This window comes from Sceloporus undulatus, chromosome 3 (genome assembly GCF_019175285.1).
Source record: "Sceloporus undulatus isolate JIND9_A2432 ecotype Alabama chromosome 3, SceUnd_v1.1, whole genome shotgun sequence".
Taxonomy (NCBI): domain Eukaryota; kingdom Metazoa; phylum Chordata; class Lepidosauria; order Squamata; family Phrynosomatidae; genus Sceloporus; species Sceloporus undulatus.
In genome coordinates, this window is record NC_056524.1 from 204656492 (window position 1) to 204683282 (window position 26791).

Sequence of the window (26791 nt, forward strand, 5' to 3'; positions counted from 1 at the left end):
GTTAACTCAGGTATGTCTGTATAAGCTTAACTTGGAAACTGGCTTCACCCAACACCACAACGGTTGCTCCTCCTCCTCCTCCTTACTTCTAATAATTCAAATAATAAATTTTTCATCTTTAATATGTTGTAGGACTCTTGGTTACACTGTGGGCTTTACATTGATTTCAAGGGGGAATTGCTAAGTAAGCATCCTTAGGACTTTAGCTTCTTACAATATTTGGCACCCTGCTTCCATTACAGTGTCTCAGGTGTACCCGGTGTATACTCAGGGCATCTGAGTGACACAATTTCCAAATATCATCACCAGCACAACGTATCATTTCACACAACTTCATTCTCTTATTTTTTTATAAAAAATAAATAAATCTACAATTAAAAGATAATGAATTACTCCGGTTACCAGTGTTAGGGTAATTCATAACCTTCCTGATGTTGGTGGTAGCTAGTAGGAAAAAAACCCCAAAATCAAACACACACATACACACAAACAACTATAGCCTCTCTGTGTTGTGTTGTCTGAATATACTAAAATCAAGGGGACAGTCTGACAAAAATCAGAAAGAAAATGGGCTTTGCACAAGAAGCATTTTTGTTAGATTGGGCCCAGTGGGTTCCAAACTGAACGCTCTTCTATAACCTCTGTCCCATTCAATGGCATTAATGTAGGGATTATTTAAGAAGTCCTTAAAATTAAAGGGTAAACATTTTAATACTGACACTCTAAATTTTAGGTTAAAGGTCTTTACAGTTACTAGATTCCCTTATGCACTAAACTAAGGCTGCAACCCTATGCAGTCAGATTATAACACTGGCATGCTACAAACCCCACAAGTCAGGGTGGTTATGGCTCCCTGATTTGGCAGCATGGCACAATTATGCTTTCTGGATGATTAAAACTCAATCACAAGCTGAAGAAACTTGGCAGGTACTGGAAAATACTAACTGGATGGGATTCTTACCTTGATATGTGCTTTGGCTTTGTTAAGCAGCCCCAGGGTTGTGTGTCTGGTGCAGTCAGGTCCCAGTGGTATGAGAACTTTTAAACGTTCTAGGCACAGGCGGAGGTGAGCTCGTCTATAAAGGAAGTCACAAATGTCAGTGATATCTTGTGAAATTAAATCAACCTTCTCCAGATAGTTGCCTAACAGCCGTTCCCCCAGGTACCTCAACCCCCTTTAGTATATTAAGTTGTTTCACCATTAAATGACATTCAGCAGCATTCAACCATATGTGGCAAACTGGAGGCCAACATAGAGTGCCTCAGGGCACCAGTATATCCATGCAGATCTGCCAGGCTCTTTGCCCTCCTCATGGCTCAGCTGTAAATTAGAATGACTGTCAAATTCAACTTTTCTCTTCACACTCATCCAAACTATCAGCCCAGTCCCACATACTGGGTGTACAAGGAGGAGAGGATGTGGATTCAAATAAGCAAATAACCTATGAAAGAGAAAGTAACAAATAGTGGAACAAGACAAAACATATTACAGAGGTGAGAAGAAAAAACAGAGATGGCAAGGCTTATTTGGGTAGTGATCCTAAGAAAGGATGCTTATGTATGCATTGTACATGGGTGATATATTATTTTTGTTGTTGTGTGCTTTCAAGTTATTTCCAACTTATGGTGATCCTAAGCTGACCCTATGATAGGGTTTTCTTGGCAACTTTTTTCAGAGGGGGGTTATCATTATCACATTGAGGCTGAGAGAGTGTGACTTGTCCAGGATCCCCCAATGGCCGACATAGGATTTGAACCCTGGTCTCCAGCATCACAGTGCAATGCTGAAACCAATATACCACGATGGCTCTCGTGTTATTTTTAAAGGAATCTATTTAGAGATAATGGGAGAATTCAAAGTAGTGGATTTATTTTTCAGGGTTCATATTTCCCCTGCCTTTTAACAAAAGTTATCCAACAAATTACTTTTTTTTTCTTTTTTTCTTTTTCTTTTTCTTTTTCTCTTTTTTTTTGGCCTCACAGTTCTGCCTACTGTGAAACTGGGGATCTGGTTGGACCCACAAGTTATTCCATTGTTCACATTGCCACGGCAGCCATTTTGAGACAGGGAGAATAGGACTTTCTCAAAAATTCCAAGTGTGCCCACTGGCCCCAAAATGCTAGGGCCATTTCTTTGTTGTTGTTTTGCTTGAATAACATGAACTTGCAAATACACACACACACACACACACACACACACACACACACACACGTTCAAGTACAATTTCACTTGTGTATGGTCCCATATTCCCAAAAAGCAAAAATAAGTAGAGGATTGTGTCTATTTGCTGTGCTGTAAATTTGATGCAGTAGTTTCTTCATGCTTCGTTGTTTCTTAACTACACAAGGAAATCTACAATCTTGGCAAAGCATGCTCACAAATGAAGTGCCAAGTATGTTCTTATATTAGTGATCTACTCCCTGGTTTGTTTCAGGGATTCAATGCACAGAATAACATAGTTTACTGCCATTACTGCAACCATATTTCTAAGATTGCTGGAAACATTTTCCATCATCAACACTGACAGTGCACGTTCTAGGTTTCTCAAAGTCCCAGCTGTTCACTGACCCATGATCAGCTGCAGCCAAAATGCCCCTATATTTTAGATTAGCAATGTCACATAATACACCTGTGAATCTGTAGTAGCCCTCTTCACATGCTGACATTAGATGGATGATTCATCACATTACCTATTTAGCTCTAAGAAGGAAAGACGTAGAAAGATGAGTTTGCTGCATTTTCATCTGGAAACATAATGTAAAAACTTTACATTCTAAAATGTCATTGTTAAAATAGGATTACACAAAAAAAAAAAAGGCATCTTTGCTGAACTGCTTTCCTCTAGGCCGCATACTGCAGGTGAAAAACAAAAGCTACAAGATAAGGGGCGAAAGGGCAATGGGAAACCCAATTGCTTTTACACAGAGTTGGGTGCAGAATTTTAAAAAAGCCAATGACCATCCCTAACACTCTTACACTTTAAGCACTACGTCTATTTTCTTCTGCCTCCTCTACTAATTTCGGTATCTCGTCATTGTTTCCAGGGATCTAATTCAAGATGTTTCTTATTAACACAGTTCAGCAGGAAACCTAAGCAGGAATATTATATGATGGCATCACATAGCGAGCACAAGTGATTTATCAGCTGTGAGCTGGCATGTGTGCATGCACTCTTCCCCCCGGCTTTGATGCCAAATTGTGTGCCTGCACACAGGTTCTGAGAAGACAGAAAGTGAAATGCACTGTCACTCAAGACTTCACAATTACACATACTGTGAGATGCTTTACACATATGAAATAGCTGTTAGAGATTAAACCAGGGGTAGGCAACCTTTTTGGGCCAGGGGCCGGGTTGCTGTCCCTCAGGCGACTGGGGGGCTGAAGCCGGGGGTGGAGCTTCCACCCTCCGGGGGCCAGGCCTCCCCATCTTTGCAGGCCCCTGACGGGGCGGCCCCGGCCTGTCAAAGGCTGGCAAAAAAGCCTCTGAGGACTCCAGCGGCGGCAGCGGCCCTCCTGGAGGCCCGCTGCCGCCGCCGGAGCCCTGTTGGGGGTGCCAGCGACGGCATCGGGCCTCCTGGAGCCCGACGGCCGCTGGGGCCCTCGAATAGGGCTCCGATGGCTTCAGCGGCCTTCCAGAGGCGATAGGCCGTCGGAGCCCTGTTCGCGGGCGCCAGTGATGGCATCGGGCCTCCTGGAGCCCGATGCCGTCGCCAGAGCCCTCGGATAGGGCTCTGACGACCGGATCGGGCCTCCAGGAGGCCGAGGTCGCGCGAGACTTCGCCTCTGGGTGCCGCCATTTTGGGCGAAAAATGCGGCACCCGAGCAGCAAAAACCGCTCTGGGTGCCCATTTTTTTGCCCAAATGGCGCTGAAGTCTCGCGCGACCTCAAAGAGGTTGCGCAAGACTTCAGCGCCTTTTGGGCGAAAAAATGGCGGCACCCAGAGCGTCTTTTGCCGCTCTGGGCGCCCATCATTTTTTCGTCCAGTGGCGGCGGCAACCGCCCCTGGGGGCCACAAGGAAGCCTCCAGGGGCTGGATCCGGCCCGCGGGCCCGAGGTTGCCAACCCCTGGATTAACCCTCATAGCCAGAGTTTTCATAACCCTTCAAAAACATGGCTTTTCAGTGGAGGTAATTTACAAGTTTAACTTTTTAACTTTTGAATGAGTGGTTTGCATGTATATTATAATTTGACTTTCCCTCTGCATTCCACTGTGAATGTACATGGAAGGTTATGCTTCTATCATAGTTCTTATGACTGTACAGAATACATTTCTAACACACACAGTCTTTGGCTCTGCCACATCTGTAAAGAAAGACCCCTGGCCAAAGTCACGCACAATGGATCCATGGCAGAGGTAAAACTTGATCCCAGGTTTCTCCAACTGAAATACAAGATACCATCCACAGATGATAGCACAAATCATGTTCATAGGTCACATTAGCACAACAGGACTAGATTTCATTATACACTTGTCCCTCCCTTTTCGGGACTTGGAGTCCACGGTCTTGCTCTTTGCGGGAGGGACAAGCGGGGAGGGATAAAATGGCGGCACACACCGTTATTTTCAATGGGACTTCAATATTTGTGAATTGCCATTTTCGCACATGGGGGGAGGGGGCAGACCAGATCCACGGCGAATTGGGAGGGTCTACTGTATATTGTTTCATTATGTATTGTCATTACATTTATATTGTACCTTATAAGGGCTAACCTCTTGGCTAAGATCACAGGCAGGTGGACAAAGCAAAAGCATGAAAAGGCAACATACATGACTACTCTCTACCCTATTTTATCTTCTCAACATCCTTCTAAGAAGGCCAAGGGCCCTTGTACACCACACTCCAGAACTATATTCCATTTTTGCTGCTACAACTGTATTCCATGAAAATGTGGGCTTTGAAGTTTGGTGAGGCACTAGAGCTTTCTGGCAGACAATTCTAAATGCCCCTTCCTAAACTGCAAATCCCATGATTCCACAGGTTGGAACCATGAGAGTTAAAGTGGAACCATAGTGCCATAACTGTGTAGTGTGAATGGGCACCATACTCTGACTGGCCCAAAACCACCTGATAGGTTTCATAGATTGGTGGGGGCTAGAACATACCATATATACTCAACTATAAGTCAACCTCATGTATAAGTCGAGGGCAGGTTTTGGGACCAAATTTATGGATTTTGATATGACTCTTGGATAAGTCGAGAGTAAAACTTAGGTTCATACAACAAAGGACCTAAATGATGAAGCAAAAGAAAACAATGCCAAAGAACCTACAAAATTATGGCAGGGATAACTGTTTTAACTCACACTAAAGGCTAGATGATAGAGAGAGTACAGGAAGGTCAGTGCTTCCAGGACATATTGCCTTCTTGCCTTTCATCAGGGGATGGTTCCCTTTTTAATAAGAGTTAAAGTATAGTATTTACATTGACCCATGGATAAGTTGACCTAGCTTTTTGGGGTCAATTTTTGACTAAAATTTCTAGACTTATACATGAGTATATACAGTAGAAAAGCTAAGGCAAACATTCTAATCATTACACCACAATAGCCATAAGTTCAAAATATAATTGAATATTAGAATTTATATTAAAGACTATTAGAACCAGTGTGGTGTAGTGGTTTGAGTGTTGAACTATAACTCTGGTGACCAGGGTTCAAATCCCACCTCAGCCATGTAAACTCACTAGGTGACCTTGGACAAGTCACACTCTCCTGCTTTCAGAGGATGGCAATGGCAAACCCCCTCTGAAGAAACTTGACAAAAAAGAATCCAAGATGCGTTACAGACCGCCGAGAAGCGGCAGTCTGCCGGTGCCACCGGTTGCAGCTTCTGGGAACCGCAGCAGCCAAACGGCGCGGTTGCCAGACGCAGCCAAGAAGGAGTGCGAAAATCGTGCTCCTTCTTGTGGCCCAGAAGAGACGCTGCGAGGTGCTAGTCACGCACTCGCGGTGTCACTTCCACTGCGCGACGTGTGGATGCACAGTGTCCGCTACGTCAAAATAGCAGCGGCCTTGTGGAATGGCCGCCGTCATTTGTTACGGAATCTGTCCGTAATAGGAGTAGGGGCATCTAGAAGAGACGCCCCTTTTTCAAACTGGGATGTCCTGAGGACGTCCGAAATGGCGGTCTGTAACCCGACCATGATAGGGTTACCATAAGTGGGAAACAACTTGAAGGCACACAACAAGAATAACAATATTGGAGTTTTAATCTATAAGCCACGGATGCTTGAATCAGTGGATAAAAAATCAGTGGATACAAAGGGCTGACTCTATTGCTCATTTATAAATATACAAAAATGTTCAGCCTCACTGTAATGACACTAAGCCTGTACCAGGAGTGTACAATAAAGTAAGTACTGAACACTAGTAACACTTATTAAACAAAAAAAATCCCCCAAACTAAAAACAATATCCTTAACCAGCTCACACCCAACGAAGAAACCTCAGTGAATATAAAACTCTTATATATTTGCAAAAGATAAGATAGGGAGGTTGGCTTCTATCTTTCAGGAAGAAAATAAGAGCTAAGGGTCAGTTATCAAAAACCCTGTTATACATTGCCCCTTCCCCTCCAACATCAAACAAATTTTATTTATTATTTTATTCATATCCTGCCCTTTCCCTTATGCAGGACTCAAGGCAGCATCTTGTCCAAGGTGACCAATGGTCGAGTGAAGATGTTTTTCTTGGTCAGTCAGAAACAAACAGGGCATGTTAAGCCTAAACAAATACAGATTTTGTTTTTTTAAAAAGAGCAGTGCCTTTAGCCAAGTATCTGGAGAGAATGAGGAAGGGCTGGATGAACCAAAGTACAAGAGGAACATCCTGACAGTGCCCCACTCCTTGTCAGGAGATGAAGGGGGCTGCATTTTTGGACCAGCTGGAACTTCAAAACAGTCATTCTCAGTCAACCCACACAGCATACATTCAACAAACCCAGTCTTAACTTTATTATGATATGACTGCTGGTTGCCAGCCCACCTGTGGATACAAAGGGTTTCAGCCTTCAGATAAAACAGAATTGGTGCACTACCACTGATGATGAGGCCACCATCCACACCTTTGCCCTGTTTGTACATAAAATGGGGGTGGGTGAGACAGCTCAATCATTGTCACAAAAAGGAACATAACGGGAGGAGACTGAAACCCAATTCTTTCCTTTCCCTTCCTGAGCACTGTTGTTTAATATTCTTTTCTCAAAACTTGGTCCTGGTATCATTAAGTGAGCTCAGTTGGCCCAACAAGCAATAGGGAAGTAAGTCAACCTTTCCTCTCTCTCTCTTACTGCTCTCCTAGCTTTACAGTTGTTTTGTTTGCAGACAAGCAAACAAAATATACAGGGCTGTTCCTGTTGTTTCAACACCGGCACTTGAAGAAACAAGGGAGTCTGAATTCCACCAGTTACAATAGGTTCCATAAGCCTATCCTGCTGACATGGTCTGCAAATCAACTGGACTTTGATCTTGTCTGCAAATTGACTTACCCACACCCAGTTCCCAGCCAAAGCCAGACTCAAACTTTGAGCTTCTACATATTAAACAGTTGTTTATGTCATCTTGCTTAATTCCTCGTGTTTACATCATCTTGCTTAATTCCTCATGCTCCCTCCCTTTTCTCTTGCTCTCTTCATTCCTGCCATCCCACACGGACCATTGCAGGAGGAAGCTACACAGAGAGGCCAATTCACCACCACTGGTCATGTATATGGGCTTTCTCTTTTTGTTTTGGGCTAAAAAGAGGCAAAAGAAATAAAACAGTGGTGGGGGTGAGAGAAATATATACATACTGTACAACCTTTTAGGGCAACAGTCAATCCCAGATATTCTTGAAGCACACAACTCATCAGTCACAACAAGAAAGCACTGAGCAAGAAGGTCACTCTCGTGGATCAAGGTCTCCTTTCTTTAGGCACTGGCCCTTTAAATCTAGGAGTGATAGACTGGTGTGAATGCAAAAGTTAACACGTTAAACTTGTGAATTGCCTGCACTGAAAAACCACGTGTTTTGAAGGGATATGAAAGCTCTTATGGTTGTATGATCTGTTTATAACTTGGGGAAATATTTGAGGGAGTTCCTGGGGCCAGTTACAATCTAGCTGAGATGGTAAGTATCGAATACAAGGTTATAGTCACAGTATTTTGGTACCAGTACAATTGCCTGGGCTGGGATTAGAATCATAGAATCGTAGAGTTGGAAGAGACTGCAAGGGCCATCCAGTCCAGCCCCCTGCCATGCAGGAAATCACAATCAAAGCATCCCTGACGGGTGGATTAAGCTGTGTGAGCAAAAGCTGGCCAACGAGTCTTCTCATGTAAATAATAATAATAATTATTATTATTATTCCCTATTACAGAATCCTACTGCATCTGACAGACCTCACACTTTCACTTGTGACTCTCCGCACACACATACACACCACAACATGCCAGAACCATCAGCAGCTCAAATAAATAAATAAAATCTGAAAACTCGACTTAGGTTAAAATAAAGCCATCCTTGATATAAGGGATGTTGCGACACACTGACGGAACACACACAAAACAACACAGCAGCTCATTTTTTGTTCAGTTAATGAGCAAATTACTTTACAGATACTCCATGATCACCAGAACTCTGAAAAGTTGCTTTCTTGACTATAGCTCCCCAAATGCCTCAACCATCATGTCCACTGTTCAAGTACTGATTAGAGTATTTAATACACCATCCAAATATATGGTGTTTTTGAGTAGCATAAGCAAAAAGGCCAGGTCCCTCTCCTGTGAGATTTACAACCTGAATTGCCATGGGGCAGGGAAGGAAGGACAAGTTGAGCCCAGGTAGGACGATGCTTCTTGTTAGTGTGTGCTCTCATTCTTGGGACTCCCTTCTGGAGGCACATTTTAAGCATATCATCTGATCTAATAGCTGACTCGCATAGGATTCTTTTTCTTCATCATCCATTTGTTCTTGACTATCTGCCTTTGGCTGAACAAATCTGCCTGATGCTCATTCACAACCTGTGATCGAAGCTGAAATCCCCAAATCGATGACATAATGATGTCAGCCTCTCTCTGCTTTTACTGAAGGCATGCCTCGGTCACATTCATAGACAAAGGGGGAGGAGGAAGAGGAGGCAAGCCCCATCCATCTGAAGGAAGGCCAAAAAATTAGACTGAGTCCTTCATTTACATTTTGTATTTCAGATCCACTATTGTTAGCCATTTGAAAGGAGTGGGGGTGGGGGGGGAATAGGGGGTAATTGTGCAATTATATCACTGACAAGCAAGGATGATTAAGGGTTGTAGGGTTAGGGGTTTGGCTGATGCACTGTCAGAAGAACAGCAGCACCCACTAGAGAAGACAGCCTGTCAATGTTTGCATTCTAAACTCCTTTTACAAAAGGACTGTAATTCACTTGGAAAAACAGCCCAAAGGCACTGACTTGGCAAACCAGGCCTTTTGCTCAGGAATGTCTTTGTTGGATTTTTTTAAAACTTTTTTTTTTCAATTTTGTAAGGGAAAAATTACAAACTCAGACTGAACTCCCATTTTCTGCTCTAACCTTCACATTCTGCCTCTTACAGTGCAGAGAAGCTTGGCATTTAATCTATATTTGCCATAAAGTGGGGACTCACAACTCAGATAATACACTGACATTGACAACCACTGGACTCAGAATTAACCTAATTAATCATGCCTGCCACAGAAGCAACAAGTGAATTGGTAAATGCATGTCAAATGTACTTTTATATTCATTGCCAATCTTGTCCAGGGTACCCATTTTCAAACACAGTATACTCTGGACAGCCCTGCCATTCCTTCGTATGAACATCATGGGACTTACTGAGACTAGAATACAGTCGGCTCTTCTTATACACAGATTTTTTATACACGCATTCAAGCAGCCACGGTTTGAAAATGTTCACAAAAAGTATAAATTTCAAATATCAAACCTGGATTTTCCATTTTTTATAAGGGACACCATTTTGCTATGTCATTATATTTAATGGGACTTGAGCATCCACAGATTTTGTTATCCACGGGGGATCTTGGAACCAAACCCCAGCGTATAACAAGAGTCCACTGTATAACCACACATGATCTATTCACATGTTTTAATAATACTGTAATAATAATAAATAAAAATTTTATTTTTATACCGCCCTTCCCATGATCAGGGCGGTGTACAACATAAAACCAGTACAGTACAATAAAAACAGTAAAATAACCACAATAGACATTAAAATTACATTAAAAACCAATTTCTGGCCAGCCGACCACTGCTGCCAGAGGAGGAAGCTAACCAGGACCAGCGTCTGGAAATGCTAATAAAAATAAGAAGGTTTTGAGCTCCTTCTTAAACTGGGCCAGGGAGGTGGCCAAGCGGAGCTCTATGGGCAGCGTGTTCCAGAGGGTTGGGGCAGAGATGGAAAAGGTCCTCCTTGAGGTGGAGGCTAAGCTTGCCCCCGGGACCCTCAATAGCTGCTGCCCAGATGTTCTGAGTGTGCGGGGCGGATTGTATGGAGAGAGGCGGTCCTTAAGGTATCCTGGGCCCAAGCCATTTAGGGCTTTATAGGTAATGACCAACACCTTGTATTGCGCCCGGAAGCGTATAGGCAACCAGTGCAGACTTTTGAGCACAGGTGTTATATGGCTGGCTCTGGGTATGCCAGTAACCAGCCTGGCTGCCATATTCTGCACCAATTGTAGCTTCCGGGTTTGGTACAAGGGTTGCCCCATGTAGAGCTCATTGCAGAAGTCCAAACGAGAGGTTACCAGAGCATGTACCACCGTTTCAAGGTCCCGTTTTAATTGTTAAAGAGACAAGTTCCCCTTTCTAGCAGCATTGTACACGAACTGGCAATACAACAGATCTTCATAGCTTTTACTGAAGGCATATTTTGCATCTTCACTGCAAAAGGGCCATTCACAGTTCAATTTTCAAAAAAAGAGATAATCAAACCATGCATAATTTTGAGTAATAGAAGGCTGAAACTACAGATCCCATACCACAAAATACAGTGAACAAAGCTCATGCAGTGGCTTTGAAACACTTGGAAGTCCATGGCAAATAGGTCTTTTGCTTGACCCTGATGCAGACACTAGGTAGAACTCATCAGAAAAAAAGAATGCTGCAGACACAGTGCCACAACCAAAAACCCCTCTCTTTCGGTTCTTCACCTGCTTACCTCTGAAGACAGGAGCGCCCAGAGAAGAGTATCAGTTGACAAACTGAGAGACTGGGCAGACTAGCATGGGGAAAGACAATCCAAGCGAGTACTTGAGTCCTAATTAATGTAAGCACCAATTTTTAAAACAGACTAAAAGCAATAGTCTGACAAGAACCAAGCTTGGAACTGGACTGGGAGCCACAAAATAATGGTAGTGCTACGACTATTTTGTGGCTCCCAAGTTAGTAGGTAACATCTAGCTCTCCTTGAAACTAACTACAGTTTCTAAACTGCTTTGAAAGGCAGTCTCCCATGTACAATACACTGCAGTAGGATTAAAAACCGTGGCCAAGCTATCTTTGTCCTGCAATGATAACAAATACTGCACTAGCCTAAGTGTGTTTTGAAAGGCCTAAACCTTTGCTTCCAGTGGCAAAGAAACATCCCTGAACAACCCAAGACCACTGTTCTGAGGTTGTTGGACCAAAGTTCCCATAATCCCTCAGACTGGTGAGGGATGATGGAATCTGCTGTCCAGCAAACTCTGGGGGACCACCACTGCTCATACCTACTTTAGGAGGAATACAACCTCATCAGATCTCATTACGACCCAAATATTTTCACACATGTCATTTTAGCATGTCCATCATTTCATTTTGAAAGCTACACTTGTCTTTTCAAAGCAATAGCTCACAACAGTAAAATGGCAGTGGCAAATGAGCTGCAATAATGCTAAATTGGAATAGTTTTGGGCCTAGATGACAAAAGAGAAGTCTAAAATCTGTAGGTCCAGAGTTCCTCTGCCTATTGCAAAAGGATTCTTGTTTGACAACTAAGATTCTGTAGAGCTGTTGGTTTTTTATAAGGGCATATTTCTAAGCTCTCAGTATTGTAGAGAAAAATAAGCTGAAATATGAACAGTTCTGATTGTGTCCTATAAACAGAAGGCTTGCAAGAACCTCCCCCTTGGCCTACACTCTTTGTTTTCCTGTAAGTCAGTTATCAAATAAGATTTCTATGGCTCCTCAACCATTGTCATCACCCAGCCCCATGGTACAATTATCTATGTTCTTCAGCGTTATATGCATCTCCCTCCTCCTGGAAACAAAATGCAAAAAAAGAAAATGCAACATATCAGCAAGAGCCCTAACTTCCATAATTCAGTCCAACAAGTCAGTCTGGACCCCCTTCTTTAAAGTGAGCTCCTTGAAATTATCTTGCAAGGGAAAACTACGAGCAGGCCATGTGTATGTTCTTCATACCTGCTGTCATACCTCCATAATTAAAAAAATAAAATAAAATGCCTAGCCAGAAGTAGCTCTGATTTGTGGACTAGGAATTCCTTCATGCATTCATTCATTTGGCTTCAGGCTGTAGCACAATGGTAGACCAAAATGTTTTACACCTGAAGGTTCACTGGAAAAGAACACAGTCTGAATCTCTAGAAGACCACTAACAGCCAAAGTAAACAATAATGAGCTACTAGGGCAGGAATTGTGTAGCTATCCATATGTTGTTGAACTGCAACTTACACATGCCTTAGCCATTATGGAGGAATACTGAGAATTGTAGCTGACCAATTCCTGAAAGGATGCATAATTCCCTGCATAAACTAGATGGTCTGAACTGAAGTGAGGCAGCTATTTTATTTCAGACAGCCAAAATGGGACATGCAATAGTTATGATACTTTACCATCGATTGGCATATCTGTATGGGCTAACTGCTTACATTAGGCCCTCATATCCATAGATTCTGAATCCATAGTTTCAGCCAACCACAGTTCAAAAATATTCACAGACAAAGAATTCCAGAAAGCAAACCTTGATTATGCCATTTTATATAGGTGACACCACTTTACTACGCTGTTGTAAAATAAAGAGACTTGAGCATCCATGGATTTTGGTATCTATGGTGCGTCCTGGAACTAAAGCGCAGCGGAGATCAAGGGCCCACTGTATAACAATACCAGTTCTTAACATTTAGATTAATGAGATGCAAAATCCTACCTAGATGCTAGAGGTGAAAGGCTTTCCTTCATATCTAGAACAGATCCAGATTCAGGGGAAAGATTCTGTGTATAATAAGGCTTGGTTTACTACCCTAAATGTTCCTTAATCCTACAGCTACAGCTAGGCAACTGTAGACCCTCCAAATGTTTTTTGGCTTACAAGTCCCATCACTTAGCAAAGAGGAAGTTGTGGGACATGCCTTTATAGGACCACAGTTGCTAACCCCTGGTTTAAATAAAAGGTGGTGAGAATTGGTACCAGCACAAAGAAACAGTGATTTTCATGTCCACAGAAGAGTCTGAAACTTATAAACTAGGTTAGAATGAGAACAGTGTTTTGCAGATACCTCCCCACTTACTTAATGTATTTAAGAATCACTACTTTGCAGCATCTGCACCGTATCACCTACATAGGTTATTTCCTGTAATGTTCTTACATGAGCATTTGGAATAAGCTGCCTGTTTTCAGGCATCCTGGAGTCCAAGCAGGATGGGTGTTGACCATGTGCAATTTGATAGTACAACTTTGAATGGAACGGGATGCTTCATAAGCAAATGATCCATCAGCTTCCTTGTTCATCAAACATTTCTACCCAATCAAACATTCCTACCCAATGATATAGAGCAAGTAAACTTGTATTCTTGAAACTTCCGTTCCCTCACTTTGGTCTGCCTGGAACTCTCTTGATAGCTTACATTATCTCTTACACAATACAGATAACTATACTGTTCAAGTAGCTTGAAGAGGATCAAATATTCTATGCACTGGATAATTCAGTTTGGACTGTGAAATGATTGAGTGCAAAAGAATAGAATATACAGTATACAGATGTAAGATGCAAGCAGCTTTGTTGAAGGCTGACTAACAGAGGAACTAGAAAGCCCCACCATCTCTCAGGAAAACTTGAAATGGAAGGCTATGCACAGGAATATAATTTATCCGGGAAATTTTTATTGCACATTTGTCTTAAATTTATTTCTTGGTATTACATGAGGGTCTAGGTGTCATTATTTTCCATGATTAACCTGGATGTATTTTCTCACTTCGACTGTATTTTTTCTTACAAGAAACAAAAAAGGTAAGTATATAAGAAAGAAAAGATGGAACAGCTTCGCTTTGCCTTTTAATTGCTAGCATGAAGAGCCTTCTGTCTGGGTGCATTCATGACAGAAGCAGGGTATAGGAGAAATGCAGGCGTTCCCATCTTTACTTTTTAACTGGGTATCACAATCATGCCACTCCAATGATTGCAACTTTCAGATCACATTTGCCTGGCAACAGACAATGCACCCTTCCCACTGATATGAGAAGACAGGTATTATCTGGCATCCTCACTCCTGCCCCCCTTTTTGGTGAGAACAGCTGAGGTAGGGCCCTTTCTGTATGAGTGTAGAGAGACAAGAAGTACCAGTTCATAAATACAAGGTTCCTTCTAGCACTGAAAGATATAATTACTAAGAGAAGGGTGTGGGAGGAATGCCAAAGGCCTGCCTCTATATTCATATTGTCCCTCTAAATGTACTTGGAAAGTTCAAATCACAATTATACTTAAGAGAACACAGATCAGCAATGAGGGTCAAATTCAATACCGGCATAAAGCCAGATTCTCTAGAATTTCACATCTGTGTTGCCCAAACTGGAAATATGATCTACCCCAAGGTTCCAGAACAGTCTTTAAAAGCAAACAGGGTCAGGTTGTAAGATCCACTTGCAATGACAGAGCCGACGGCTGTAAGGAGTTGATCTGATGCAAACCAGAGAGGATCTTTTACTCTCTGTGTAAACTCTGTGGAGAAGAATTCAATTTACAATGCAGATCTGAGGAAAGCTACATTTAGTAAACCCCTTCTATCTGTGTGACACACGGATATCATTCTGTATCCCCCTCAAATGAAGTATATGTGACTTGTGTGACTGCATGTGTTTTGAAAGGGATTGTTCACCCTGCTGGCTGGTGTTATCTCCTTCCCGCATAAAGCTCCACACTGCAGTATGTCACCAAGTCAGAGCAGCCTTCTCCTCACACTTGGCAATCAGTTGCCCATCTGTGGAGGCCTGCAATTTCAGAGATACTCTCCACAGTTACAAATGACATCACTCCCTCTGATTATATAATGCTCTGGGAGGAAGCCTATTTTTATGAGTATTTACTGCATCGCTCTGTAGTCCTACTGTACCATGCACATCTAGAGCCAGACATAGCATTCTCTGCCTCTTTAGCACAGTGAAGGCAGAATTCTACCAAAAGCCTTAGTTTGTGAATGATAATTGCAAATCCCCAGCTGGGATTGTCAGGGACCAAGTCAGTGATCACTTTTACTATTAAAAGATTTAAACAAGACGAAACCAGCATGAAAAAGTCTTTGTGTATTACAGCACCTAGGCAGCAGTCATGACTCATTCTTACATTATGGCTGCCACTTAAAAGGGATGGAAATGCTTCCTCTTAGTACTGGCTCTAAGAGCACCTATAACACACAAGAAACAATCACGATATATATTCCTCCCTCCCCAATTACAGAGTCTCCATACTATATTCCTAGTGGTAATGAATGCAGATGTAGTGTTCCTTATATTGGCCTTCCGCATCCTGGTAGTCTCCATCTCAAGCTATCTAATGTAGGAGACCCCATGTGCCAAGTACCAATATTCTGTTTGTGTCCTTTCTTTCTTGGAAACTTGCCAGAGGCCAGCACTGGTCCATGGACCAGAACTCTGAGTAGCACTGTTTTAGACTGTGGCAGAGCATTAGACTGGTGAAGGTTGCTTTATATATTTCAGAATGATCTCTGTACATCATGCACATTTGGGCTGATTCTTACACCAGGTTAAGAGTTGTTGCACAGAACCAGCACAGAACATCGTCCCAAGTGTTCTTGTTCTGCAGTAATACTACTGATATATTATGGTTGATGCCCGAAACTGTGCCATGTGGAAATACATTTTCTAAGTGGTGGCTCTAATGTCAGAATCACTTGTAACACCCAAGCTCATTTTAACATACTGTTTACTACTTTACTTCTCATGCTAGATATCCACATTGATTTGTTTCATGAAGGCTTCTATTTGATATCAAGCAGACCTAACTTTTGAATCTTGCCATAATTTTCTAAATGCATCTCAAACCCCATCTCAAGGTGGGAATTAACCAGTCTTCCACCAAGAGGGAGAATAAGCAGTCATCCCACACTGATGGGAAGGAAGGCGATGAACAATTTCACAAATTTAAGAAAGATAAGATAATGGCAGTTGTCTGTCTGGCTTGAAAATGCGTGGGTGCAAATAGAAGATGTTGCAGTAATTTTAATCTTTAAAATACAGTATGAAGCATCACTTCATTTACTTTCTGATTCTGAAATAAATTGAAAAATCATCTTCAGTAGATAAGGCTTTATAAAAGCCCAGACTTATGACTAAAAACTACAGGAGAAGAAACTATCTTGCATTGGCTATTTAGATTAATTAATTAGAATAAACATTATTAATCTAAACATACTTTTGATTCAACCTAATAAGTATAAAATAATGGCCCAGTACAGACTGGTGGTTTGCTTCGGGCCAAAGATAGGGCTCAGGAGAACGGAGCTTCCACACGCTTCCATGCCCTAACACGTGCCACGGGTGCCATCTTGGTGCACTGCCATTTACATGGGGCGTGCAACATTGACATCTGTGCATTGCAGCGCTCAAACAGCACGGCGCTGCACCAACATCATCATTGTACATGAGCATGCCAATGGCACCCCGTGTGCAGCAGAAAAAGAACCTGCCGGGAGCGGGTTCTTTTTAAGCCTTGTGGAGACCGCAGCACTTGTCTTCTGCGGCCTCCTTCCAGGGCAGAAAGGGGTGGCATCTGGCTGCCCCTTTCTACCCATCTGTATACCCCCAATGAGTCTAAATCAGGGATCTTTTATTTTTTAACTAAAATTAATCCAAAATGGTCACAGTATTAGGCATGAAACAAAGAAACAAACACAAGCTTAGAATACCATGAGGATAAGGGTGTAACTATTATTATACTGCAAAGTTCCATGTACAGGAAATAACAGAAGTACAAAAACAACAGCTACATGTTCAAGTTTCTGAATTTTTCCCACCATCGTCTCTCACAAGGACAGACACTTTGAAACTGCAATGCCCATTATTCTGCAATGCTGGATACTAGAGAAGCAGGGCTTAGAAGTAACTAATTACAAATAGCTAATAATACATAATTAGCTGCTTTCCCAATAGTAAGCTGTTAAATGTGAAGTCAAAGGCTTTCACGGCCAGCATCCATAGTTTCCTGTGGGTTTTCCAGGTTATGTGACTGTGTTCTGAAGATGCCAGCCACAGATGCAGGTGAAACGTCAGGAATAAACTTTTCCAGAATGTGGCCACATAGCCTGGAAAACCCATAGAAAACTACAGTAAATTGTGGACTTCAGTCCTTTTAGTTACTTTCACACTTTTGTGGTGTCTGGTGTAGAGGAGGAATAAAACACAATTCAAGCTTTGGCTCGTGCTGCTGATTCACACTCTGGTCTGGGTGATGAGACAGAAGAATGTTTTCACAAGTCAATGCCCTGTATTATTCTGGTATGTTTTTGAAAAGGAACTAAAAGTAACTGTTCTACTAGTTTAAAGAAATGGAGGAGTAAACCATTACTTTTAAGAATGTGTGCTATAAAGATAATTCACAATGGGAAGTGATCTATGACTATGACTAATTACTTTTTAAAAGTAATTTTCCAAACCCTTGATTCTGCAAGCGTATGATGTGTCTTGGCACGGGGCAGAAAGGCCCTGTTTGGTCTCACTGGTCAGAAGGGAGAGAAATGTCCCTGGAGAGATCAAACTTTTCCCCCCTTGTAATCGCCACCAAGCTTACCTTAATCCTGAAAGCAGAAGCTATCCCCCCCCCCTTTGAATAGGAACAAAGAAGAGGAAGAGAGAAAAGGACAGGCTGGTTGCTTTTGTTATGCAATGGTTAAAGGAGAAAAAACAACCTCCCTCCACCCACAAATAGACACACTTTTGGGAAATAGTGGTATATGAAATATAGAGTTAAATTATTCCACAAAAAGTGAAGTGTGCGTGCATGTGTGTGTGAAAGAGAGAGAGAGAGAAAGAAGAGAGAGAGAGACATTGGAGGGGAAGACTGTTTAGAAAACTGGAGACAGCAGTCAAGCCACACAGTCAATACGTTGCAAGAGACTCATTTGGGGGCCAAGTAATATTAGGCATCTGCTAGAGCTGGCATGTTTCCTTCACAGTATGCAGGAAAGCAAGGGAGGGCTTCCTCTCATAAACAATTCCCAGTCATATGCCTATCTTGTAAGCCATCATATGACTTGAAGCTGGCTTCTTCTTCTTCTCTAACCCAAAAGACAATCGGATCTCTCCCCCTATTCTTCCCCACAGCCCCCTACTATTGGCTGTGGCTGTTTCCAGTGCCTTCGCCTATGGGGCAAATTGTTCTCAAGCAGCAAAAGCATGAAACTCAGATTTTTTTTGCTAAGTAACAAAACCAGAAATGGAAGCCAGTCGAGTCTGGGGAGAGATGGAGCCCGCACTTCCTTTGCTGAGCATTACATAACCACATTGAGCCCTTGAGCCGCACACAGCAAAACTGATGTGCTTTTTGCCAGACTCCAGTCCCATCTGCACATAGGGGCATCTTGTTCTCTCAAGCCAACTCACAAAACAACAGCTCCCCAAACACATGGCTTTACTGACACCACGCATCTGGCAACGCCTGCTTGGCTTCCTCAAATTAGAACAACAACAACAACAACATCCTCAAGCTTGCATACTCTCTGCCAGATTATTAGGCCAGAAGGGAAATGCTGTTTTCTCTTCAAAACTACAACAGGAGGACTCATCTAATTCTCCCCATGAATAAAATATTTTCTATACCGTAAGTAACAAATAAAAACAAAACTGAAGAAAGCGCTTCAAACTTGTCACATTTCAGTTTCTAGGCAAATAATAAAAGACAATTTCTTAAAAAAAAGTCATGTAATATAAACATCTAGTTAAATACTACAAACATTAAACACAGATTAAAAATAGAGGCAATGAGCAATAATGTAAGAAAGACTTCTCTGTTGGCATAATCAGGGTTAATCGGAGACCAAACTACATGGGCTGAGTACTGGACCAGGGCTCTGGGGACCTGGGTGAATCCCCCTCAGCCAGGGAAACCCACTGGGTGACCTTGAGCATGTCACACACCTCAGTCACAGAGGAAGCAGTGGCAAATACTCTTCTGAATGAATCTTAAAAGAAAACCTAGAATAAAAGTTGCTATATATCAGAATCTACACAATAGTACATATAAGAACAAACAGAAACACGTCTTTCTTCTGCTCCTCCACTTTATCTTGTGCTCCTTCATGCTCAGTCTTGGAAATGAAGAACAGCTCCTGTACTTTTACTTTCCCCCTTTTGTAAGAAAAAGCAGCTGCTAAACACAAAACACAAACACACACCTTAGAATCCATTTCAAACAAAGGTTGGAAATGTAATTTAAAAAAAAAAGATAAGAAGAAGTAAAACCTCTCCTCTCTATTCCCTTGCCTATGAAAACCTTGATTTCTTTCCCTCTCATAACAATGTCAGTTCTGCTGGTTTGCTTAAGACCATCTGACCACTTATTGTTCCAATTGTATGATTTTAAGACTGTTAAATCTATACCATCCTGTTTCTATATCTCAGAAAGGAAGCTTTTTTCCCCATCCTATGGATCCTTGAAAGTCAAAGGAGAGAGAGGGGAATCCCATGCTGTTTCCCTGTTCTATTTACAGTTCTCTTCAGCTGTAACAATTGCTGTTGACCGAGTTATTTCTCTCAAGGGGAGCAAGTGAATTTTAAATGAAACCAGGCAATGGCACCATGCCCTAATGCTGCAGTTCTCCTGCACAGAGTTGATGGTGTCAATTTTAGCAAACTGGATCTTGATCTCTGTGCTCAAAGTAAGTCAGAGCCCTAACTGTAGTTATAACACAGACACATACACTGTGGTCTCATTTCCCTGCAAAAAAGAGGCAATTTCAAGGTTTCACAGAATCTCATTCCCACAATATGTCTTTTCTGAATGATGCCATTCACAACAGACTAAAAGAGTAACCTATTTCGGATATCTCGTTAAATTGTGAATGGATGACACAGCACAATGCCTTCTGCTCTGTGAAAAATCTAGCCTTGTTTGTATCTGGTTAGGGTTGCCATAAGTGAGGACCTCCAAACCGGGACAAATGTAGGACAATATAGGGCAACATTTCAAATGTAGGACACATTTTATAAAAATGGAGGATACGCAAAAAATTGAGTTTTTTTTTTAAATGTTAATTATAGATGTTTTAGGCATGATCAAATGGAGGACATTTTGGCATTATTCCTAGACGATGGCAGAAATGGACTTGCCCTCGGGTTCAACTGTACTTCTCAGAAGTGTGTACTTGGGCAAGGGACGGTGTTTTTCTTCACTGTGCATGAGTTGTAAAAATCACAGCAAGTTACATGGCCATGCCTCGAGGCTTGTTAATATCATATCAATCCCACCACCATCATCATCATCATCATCATCATCATCATCTCTACATATCCATCATCCTAAATTGTCCAAGAAAGGCAGACTTGTTAGCATTCAAAGCACCATAAAACACAGAAAATGCACTTGCATATATTTAATAATAAAAAATAATGAAAAAATAAATAAAAAACAAGGCAAGGGTGTATATATTTGATAATAAAAATTATGTAATAAAAAAAAAAAGCATAATAAAAATTATAATAATAAACAGCATAATAAAATTAAAAAAAAATAAAATGTATTTATATTTTTAATTTAACCCCCCCAGGCGCCTATGGCCACTGCTCACTCGCTTTCCTCCTCCTCCTCCTCCTCCTCGTGCCCAATTCTGCCCTGGCCTTAGGCCCCTTCCTCGCGCTCCTTCCTCCTTCTCCTTCTACTCCTCCTCCTCCTCTCCTCCCTCCTCCTCCTTATGATGGCTGGTGGCGCGCACGCGGAGGGAAGCAGGGCAGTGGCGCACGGAGGGAAGTGGGCAGCACGCGCGCACACGCGGGAGGGAAGTGGGGCAGGCGCGCGCGCTGCCACTAGCCCCTGTTGAGGCCTGGGCGGTGTGCGCCAAGGCGCGCAAGCCATCACACCGGAGGTGCAGTAGGCGGCGGCGCTTCTGCCGCCCGCCGAGGAGGAGAGGAAAGTGGAGCCGGGGAGGAGATGGGTGGCGCCGCAGCAGCCGCATAGCGACAGCGGCAATGGCCAGGGCGGGCCCCCAAACTGGGAACAAGGCACGGGTGGGGCCCAAACCGGACCGGGACTGGGAGGGCCCCCCAAAAGCGTGATTGTCACGGGGGCCGCCGGGTTATGGCAACCCTATATCTGGTTAGACTTCCAAACAACTGAGCAATTCAAAGGCTTGATGACTTACAGCTATCTGGCCAGTGCGCTACAGTGAGCAAAATAGTGAATCTAACTGCAGGCTAAAATGCAGTTTGCCTGCAACTGTGAACTGACCTTACGGCCGGTGGGGTGGAAGTAAGCTGCCTAGCCCCAAAGAGGCAATGAGAACTTAGAGGAACAGCAAGTAAGATAAAGAATATGGCTGATGATCAGTATTCATTTACAGATTTTAACCAAGAGTTATGGATCTATAATTGACTGTATTAATCAAGGCCCAGGACAAATGGTCCCGAAATGCTGAGCTGTCGCCAATACTAGGGGGTTAGGACTGTGCACCAACTGCATGGTTCCTAACCCTACGCACAGCACGGCAGCGACCTAATGGTGACTCCCATCTACACGGCGCTGTCATCTTGATTAAGCGGCACACAGCATAAGACGTTGCTGCGCGTTGCTTACATCACGAGTAGCCACTGGCCACTCATAACATGCACCTGGCGATCCAAAAAGAACCAGTTTTTCCAGGTTCTTTTTGAGGAAGAGGGACGGCAGGCAGTTTGGTTGCTGCAACGTCCTCTGGAGGGAAGCAGGCTGCTGCCAGCCCGCCCTTTTGGGGCGACTGTTCCGGGCCAAAGCTATTATCCTATGCTAACCTACATAAATCCCACTGACTGTGGAGATGTGAACTTTGGTCTCCATCAGCTTACCCAGCACCCACACATTAACTCTTAGGTGAGGGTTATGTCCCATTTCAAGTTAGGTAGCCTTACCCACACAAGCCAGCAATTATGGCATGTGGGCTGCATGTGGCATTTGGCCGAACTTTAAAAATGCTACAAAAGGACGGTCTCACTTTCCAGGGAGAAGGATGAGAGACAGTGGCAAAAAGGAAAAAGAGGGCGGGGGAAGTTGCCCACCAAAACAGTTGCCCACCTACATTGGAACATGTACTTGAGACAATAGTGTCCCTCAATGGGGGAAAGGATGATTTTCCATCTCTGCTGTAAACCATTGCCTGGGCAGAAGTCCTGTTGAATATAAGGGGTCTTTCATCTGAGCAGACATGCCAAGGATTACACTGTTAATGGAGCATTCATACTGATAATGGAACTAGGTAATATATTAATCAATCCAGTGAATGTTGGTGGTTCCAGTGCCAGGAGAACAAGTAAGCCATTCCTGGCTTTAGTATGATTTTTAAAGGATGCTAAGGGTGCTAAGCTTATTTTGGGATGGGGCTCAGCACTTTGGATACGTCCTTTAAAGTCTGGACTAAAACCCAAAGTCGATTCCCACCCACCCCCATTGCCCTTGGAGCCACCAGTCTGCACTGCATAAATGAATACACTTGTCCTCAGACCTATACTTTCCAGTGAAGGCTTCTTGCGCCTTTAGTCATTTTTGTCTGTCTGTCCCAGAACATTCTATGCCTTTGGCTGGTCCTTAATGGTCCTGTGTTCTGGTTGTCACACCTTTCATTGCGGTATTCTGGATCCTTTTAAAAAACACAAAGCTCTAGGACTGACTGGGCTTAATGTTAGTAACAGCCTAATACAGTGGTACCCCGGGTTACGAAAGTAATCCGTTCCGCGGAGCCCTTCGTAACCCGAAATCTTTCGCAAGCCGAAATTGCCATAGGCGCTAGCGCTGGAAGCCGCGATTCCGTGTGAAAAAGCGCCGAAAAGCACCAAAATTTTTTTTCGTAACCCGAAAAAAAACAACGTAACCCGAAACAGTTTTTTCTAATGGATTTTTTTCGTAACCCGGAAATTTCGTAAGGCGGTGATTTCGTATCCCGGGGTACCACTGTAATGCCTTTCCCACTTTGTCTTCTGGGGCAGAAGCCTAATCATTCTTTGTGGCGTGTTCTAAAGAAGCAAATGAAAAAAAAAGTCAGGTGCTGGATTCCTGGATTATTAGTTAAGGTGATGTATACAGAGCCAGCATGATGTAGTGGTTTGAGTGTTGGATTATGACTCTGGAGAGCAGAGTTCAAATCCCCACTCGGTCATGGCAACCTACTGGGTGACCTTGGGCAAATCATAGTCTCTCATTCTCAGAGAATGGCAATGGCAAATCCCCTGAAAAAACTTGACAAGAAACCTCTGTGATAGGTTTACCTTAAGGTAGCTGTAAGTCAGAAACAATTTGAAGGCCCACAGCAACAATAAATATCTCCTGTCCCCACCCACCCCAGCCCAGGCCACCTTTACAGCCAGCTAGAATCTTGTTTGTGATGGGACAGTATTAGAAATGTCATCTTCCTTGTGTTTCGATTTGCCATCTGAACTGAGCTCCTTTGTCCAATTTGGCAAGTGGCTCTCCATTAGGAAAACTCATGGATGGACTTCTTGTCAATCATGGGTTACATCCAGATGAACTTCCTACTTCTGCTGAAGGAAACGTCTCTGGCTCTTCTCCACCATTTTTCAGCCTAATAAAGCTCTCCATTTGTGGCATAAAAATGGGAGAAACTCGGTTATATTGGCCTTGAGCACCTTTTAAAAATCCAGACCACTTTTGATAACAAAACCCATTGCTCAGCTGCATGTTATATAAGAAAGGTCCAAACCTAGTTTTCTCTCAATACTTCTGCCTGTTATCCTGAATTTCCCATTTCTTTCATTTTGAACTAAACTGCAAAGCAAGATGTGCCAAGGAGAGGGGAATTGTGCTAATCATAAAGCCTAGATTAACCTAATGAAGTTTATCTTTAAGTTAAAAATAAAAAAGGACTTGCTCTGTAAATAGTTGACTATATATCCTGTGCCCTCATTCTGGTTAATCCCATTATATCTATTCTGCATTAGAAGCCATTCCGTGCCATGTTTGTTTGCTTTTTGCAAAACAATCTTAGCTTTCAAATGCACTACTTGTCAGAATCTTAAGAAACCAGTCCTAAGCCTAAATTGTACCTAAATTTAGAAGTCATTAAATTTTCCATTTAAGAAACTGTTCTGATTCAAAGATTCAACAGAATGCACTAAATTTACTAATCTTGACTATCAGCAGCCACTGTTTCTTAAATCCTCTATGCTTAAATCCTTGTCCATCTAATATCAATCCTCTGCGAAATTAGTTTCTTGCACAAATACTTGAACCAAAGAAACAAGAGAATGTGTGAGAAAGTTATTTCTTTAGTTCTTCATGCAAGAATAAAAGTCTATATAGTCATGCTTAAAATGAGCAGAGTCTTTCTTTCTAATACTGTAGATCCCTTGATACAATTTGCAAAATAATTCTCAACTATAGTGATAAAAGCCTTGAATCTACACAGAAGAAGGTCATTTATAGTCCTGTAATAAGAAACGTACACAAAGTCAGTCACGACACCTAATTTGCAACTTTCTGCCACTCACTGGCTTGGATTCAAGCCTGCAAGGAACAAAAGAGTACCCAAGGGGCAGGAAGGGCGAGGGCGGATAGAACATATAGTTCATGCAGTAGAAATGAAGGACAAAACAACACCTCCTGGGAGGAAGGCAAAGCACCTTGTGAACAAGAGCCAAATAATTAAGATATTTATCAGTTGATGCTGTACAACCTTTATTACCTTAATGCACAGTGAAAACTAAATACTAGCTGGAAGGATGCCTCTATAAGAAGTTAAGGGGCTAGGCCAGGTGTCCCATCAATTGGCAAAAAAGAACCACATCTTGGTGCTAATGTAGAAATCCAGTTTGTGTAGTCTGACATCAATTTTGTTCTATATTAAGAAAACAAATGGTTCACTGAATGGTAGTCATCTTATAAGAAAAGTGATCCCATTCTATCAAGATGAGTATTATATCCTCTTGATATGACTTTTCAAAATGCAGCTGTTGTTGTTGTTGTGTGCCTTCAAGTCACTTCCAACTTATGGTGACCCTAAGGTAATGCTATTATGGGTTTTTGGGGGGCAAGATTTGTTCACAGGGATTTTGCTACTGCCTTCCCCTGAGGCAGAGAGCATGTGATTTACCCAAGGCCACCCAGTGGGTTTTATGGCTGAGCGAGGATTTTGTCTCCAAAATCCTAGTCCCATACTCAAACCACTATGCCACACTGGTAAAATGCTTTTTAAAAATCCTAATATATTGTCCTCTCCAACCATCTCTGGGTCCGATGTCCAGCCAGGCTAGTATGCTCACAGACACAGGTGTTCTTTGTAGCAGTATTTCATGTGATTCAAATAACTGAAAATGGTACCACCAAAACTTGCAAGCAGTTGTTGATTCCTGGGAGGTACACCATAGTTGATTCTCGCTTGACATGACAATGCCCTTGTGAAGAACAGTTTGTATACTTCTGTTCAGTGACTTGAAAGCTAAAGAGAGCAACAATCCTCCCCATCTACAGTAGTGTATTTTTCAGCACTTCATTCAAGCATATGTTATGTATGGGAATTCTCAAAAGTCATACAAAAGAAATAAAGAGTAAAAGGGGGAAAATAACAACACTAGGATCTTAAGGTGCAGAATTCAGCAGCTACAATGGGTGCTGTGGTTGTTGTATCATGTGTGATCATATGTGCAAGTCTGTTGTTGTAGGCCTTCAAGTCATTTCTGACTTAATGGCAATCCTAAGGCAACTCGATCATGGGGTTTTCTGGATAAAATTTGTTCAGTTTGTCGTTGTTTTCTACTGAGGCTGAGAAAGTGTGACTTGCCCAAGGTCACCCAGTGGATTTCCATGGCCAAGTGAAGATATGAACTTTAGTTTCCCAGAATCCTGGTCCAACACTCAAACTACAACACCATACTGGCTGTGTATGTAATACAGATAGCCCAAGAATAATATGTAACTTTACTGGCTCACAGGAGCTGTATGCATAGCAGGTGTGCTTTTGTTTGTTGAACTCCTGGACTATGCAGCCTGACCTGCAGCTGGCAGTGGTAGGTGGAAAGGCCTGTTTTGAAACAGGGAGATGGTTTAGATGACCTTTTATATGCCTTTCTCTCTCATTTCAGTTGCACAGCAGTTTTTCCATCGTTACACAGAGGTGGCAATAGAAGCTCCATTTCATAATTTTACCCCTGTAAGGCTGCATCTCCACTTCAGAAATAATCCAGTTTGACCCCACTTTAACTGTCATTGCTCAATGCTATGGAATTCTGGGAACTGTGGTTTTGTGAGACATTGAGCCTTCTCTGTCAGAGAGCTCTGGTGCCACAGCAAACTATGACAGTTAAAGTGCTGTCAAACTAGATCACTTCTGCAGTGCAGATGCAGCCTAAGA

The 26791-nt window shown here is 42.5% G+C and overlaps 3 protein-coding genes across 9 annotated transcripts in view; all 3 read right to left on the reverse strand.

Annotated features, from left to right (window-relative positions):
• The window catches only part of PDCD4 (programmed cell death 4), a 777136-nt gene that overhangs the window by 544407 nt on the left and 205938 nt on the right, over window positions 1-26791 (reverse strand). The gene's annotated exons all lie outside the window — the stretch shown is intronic.
• The window catches only part of DUSP5 (dual specificity phosphatase 5), a 428280-nt gene that overhangs the window by 213714 nt on the left and 187775 nt on the right, over window positions 1-26791 (reverse strand). The window lies entirely within an intron of this gene.
• MXI1 (MAX interactor 1, dimerization protein) overlaps window positions 1-26791 on the reverse strand; it is a 127913-nt gene that overhangs the window by 11796 nt on the left and 89326 nt on the right. For all 3 annotated transcript variants that reach the window (XM_042456401.1, XM_042456400.1, XM_042456402.1), the window contains exon 4: window positions 962-1076. In XM_042456401.1, the coding sequence (XP_042312335.1) occupies window positions 962-1076 (115 nt within the window). The remainder of the gene's footprint in view (window positions 1-961; window positions 1077-26791) is intronic.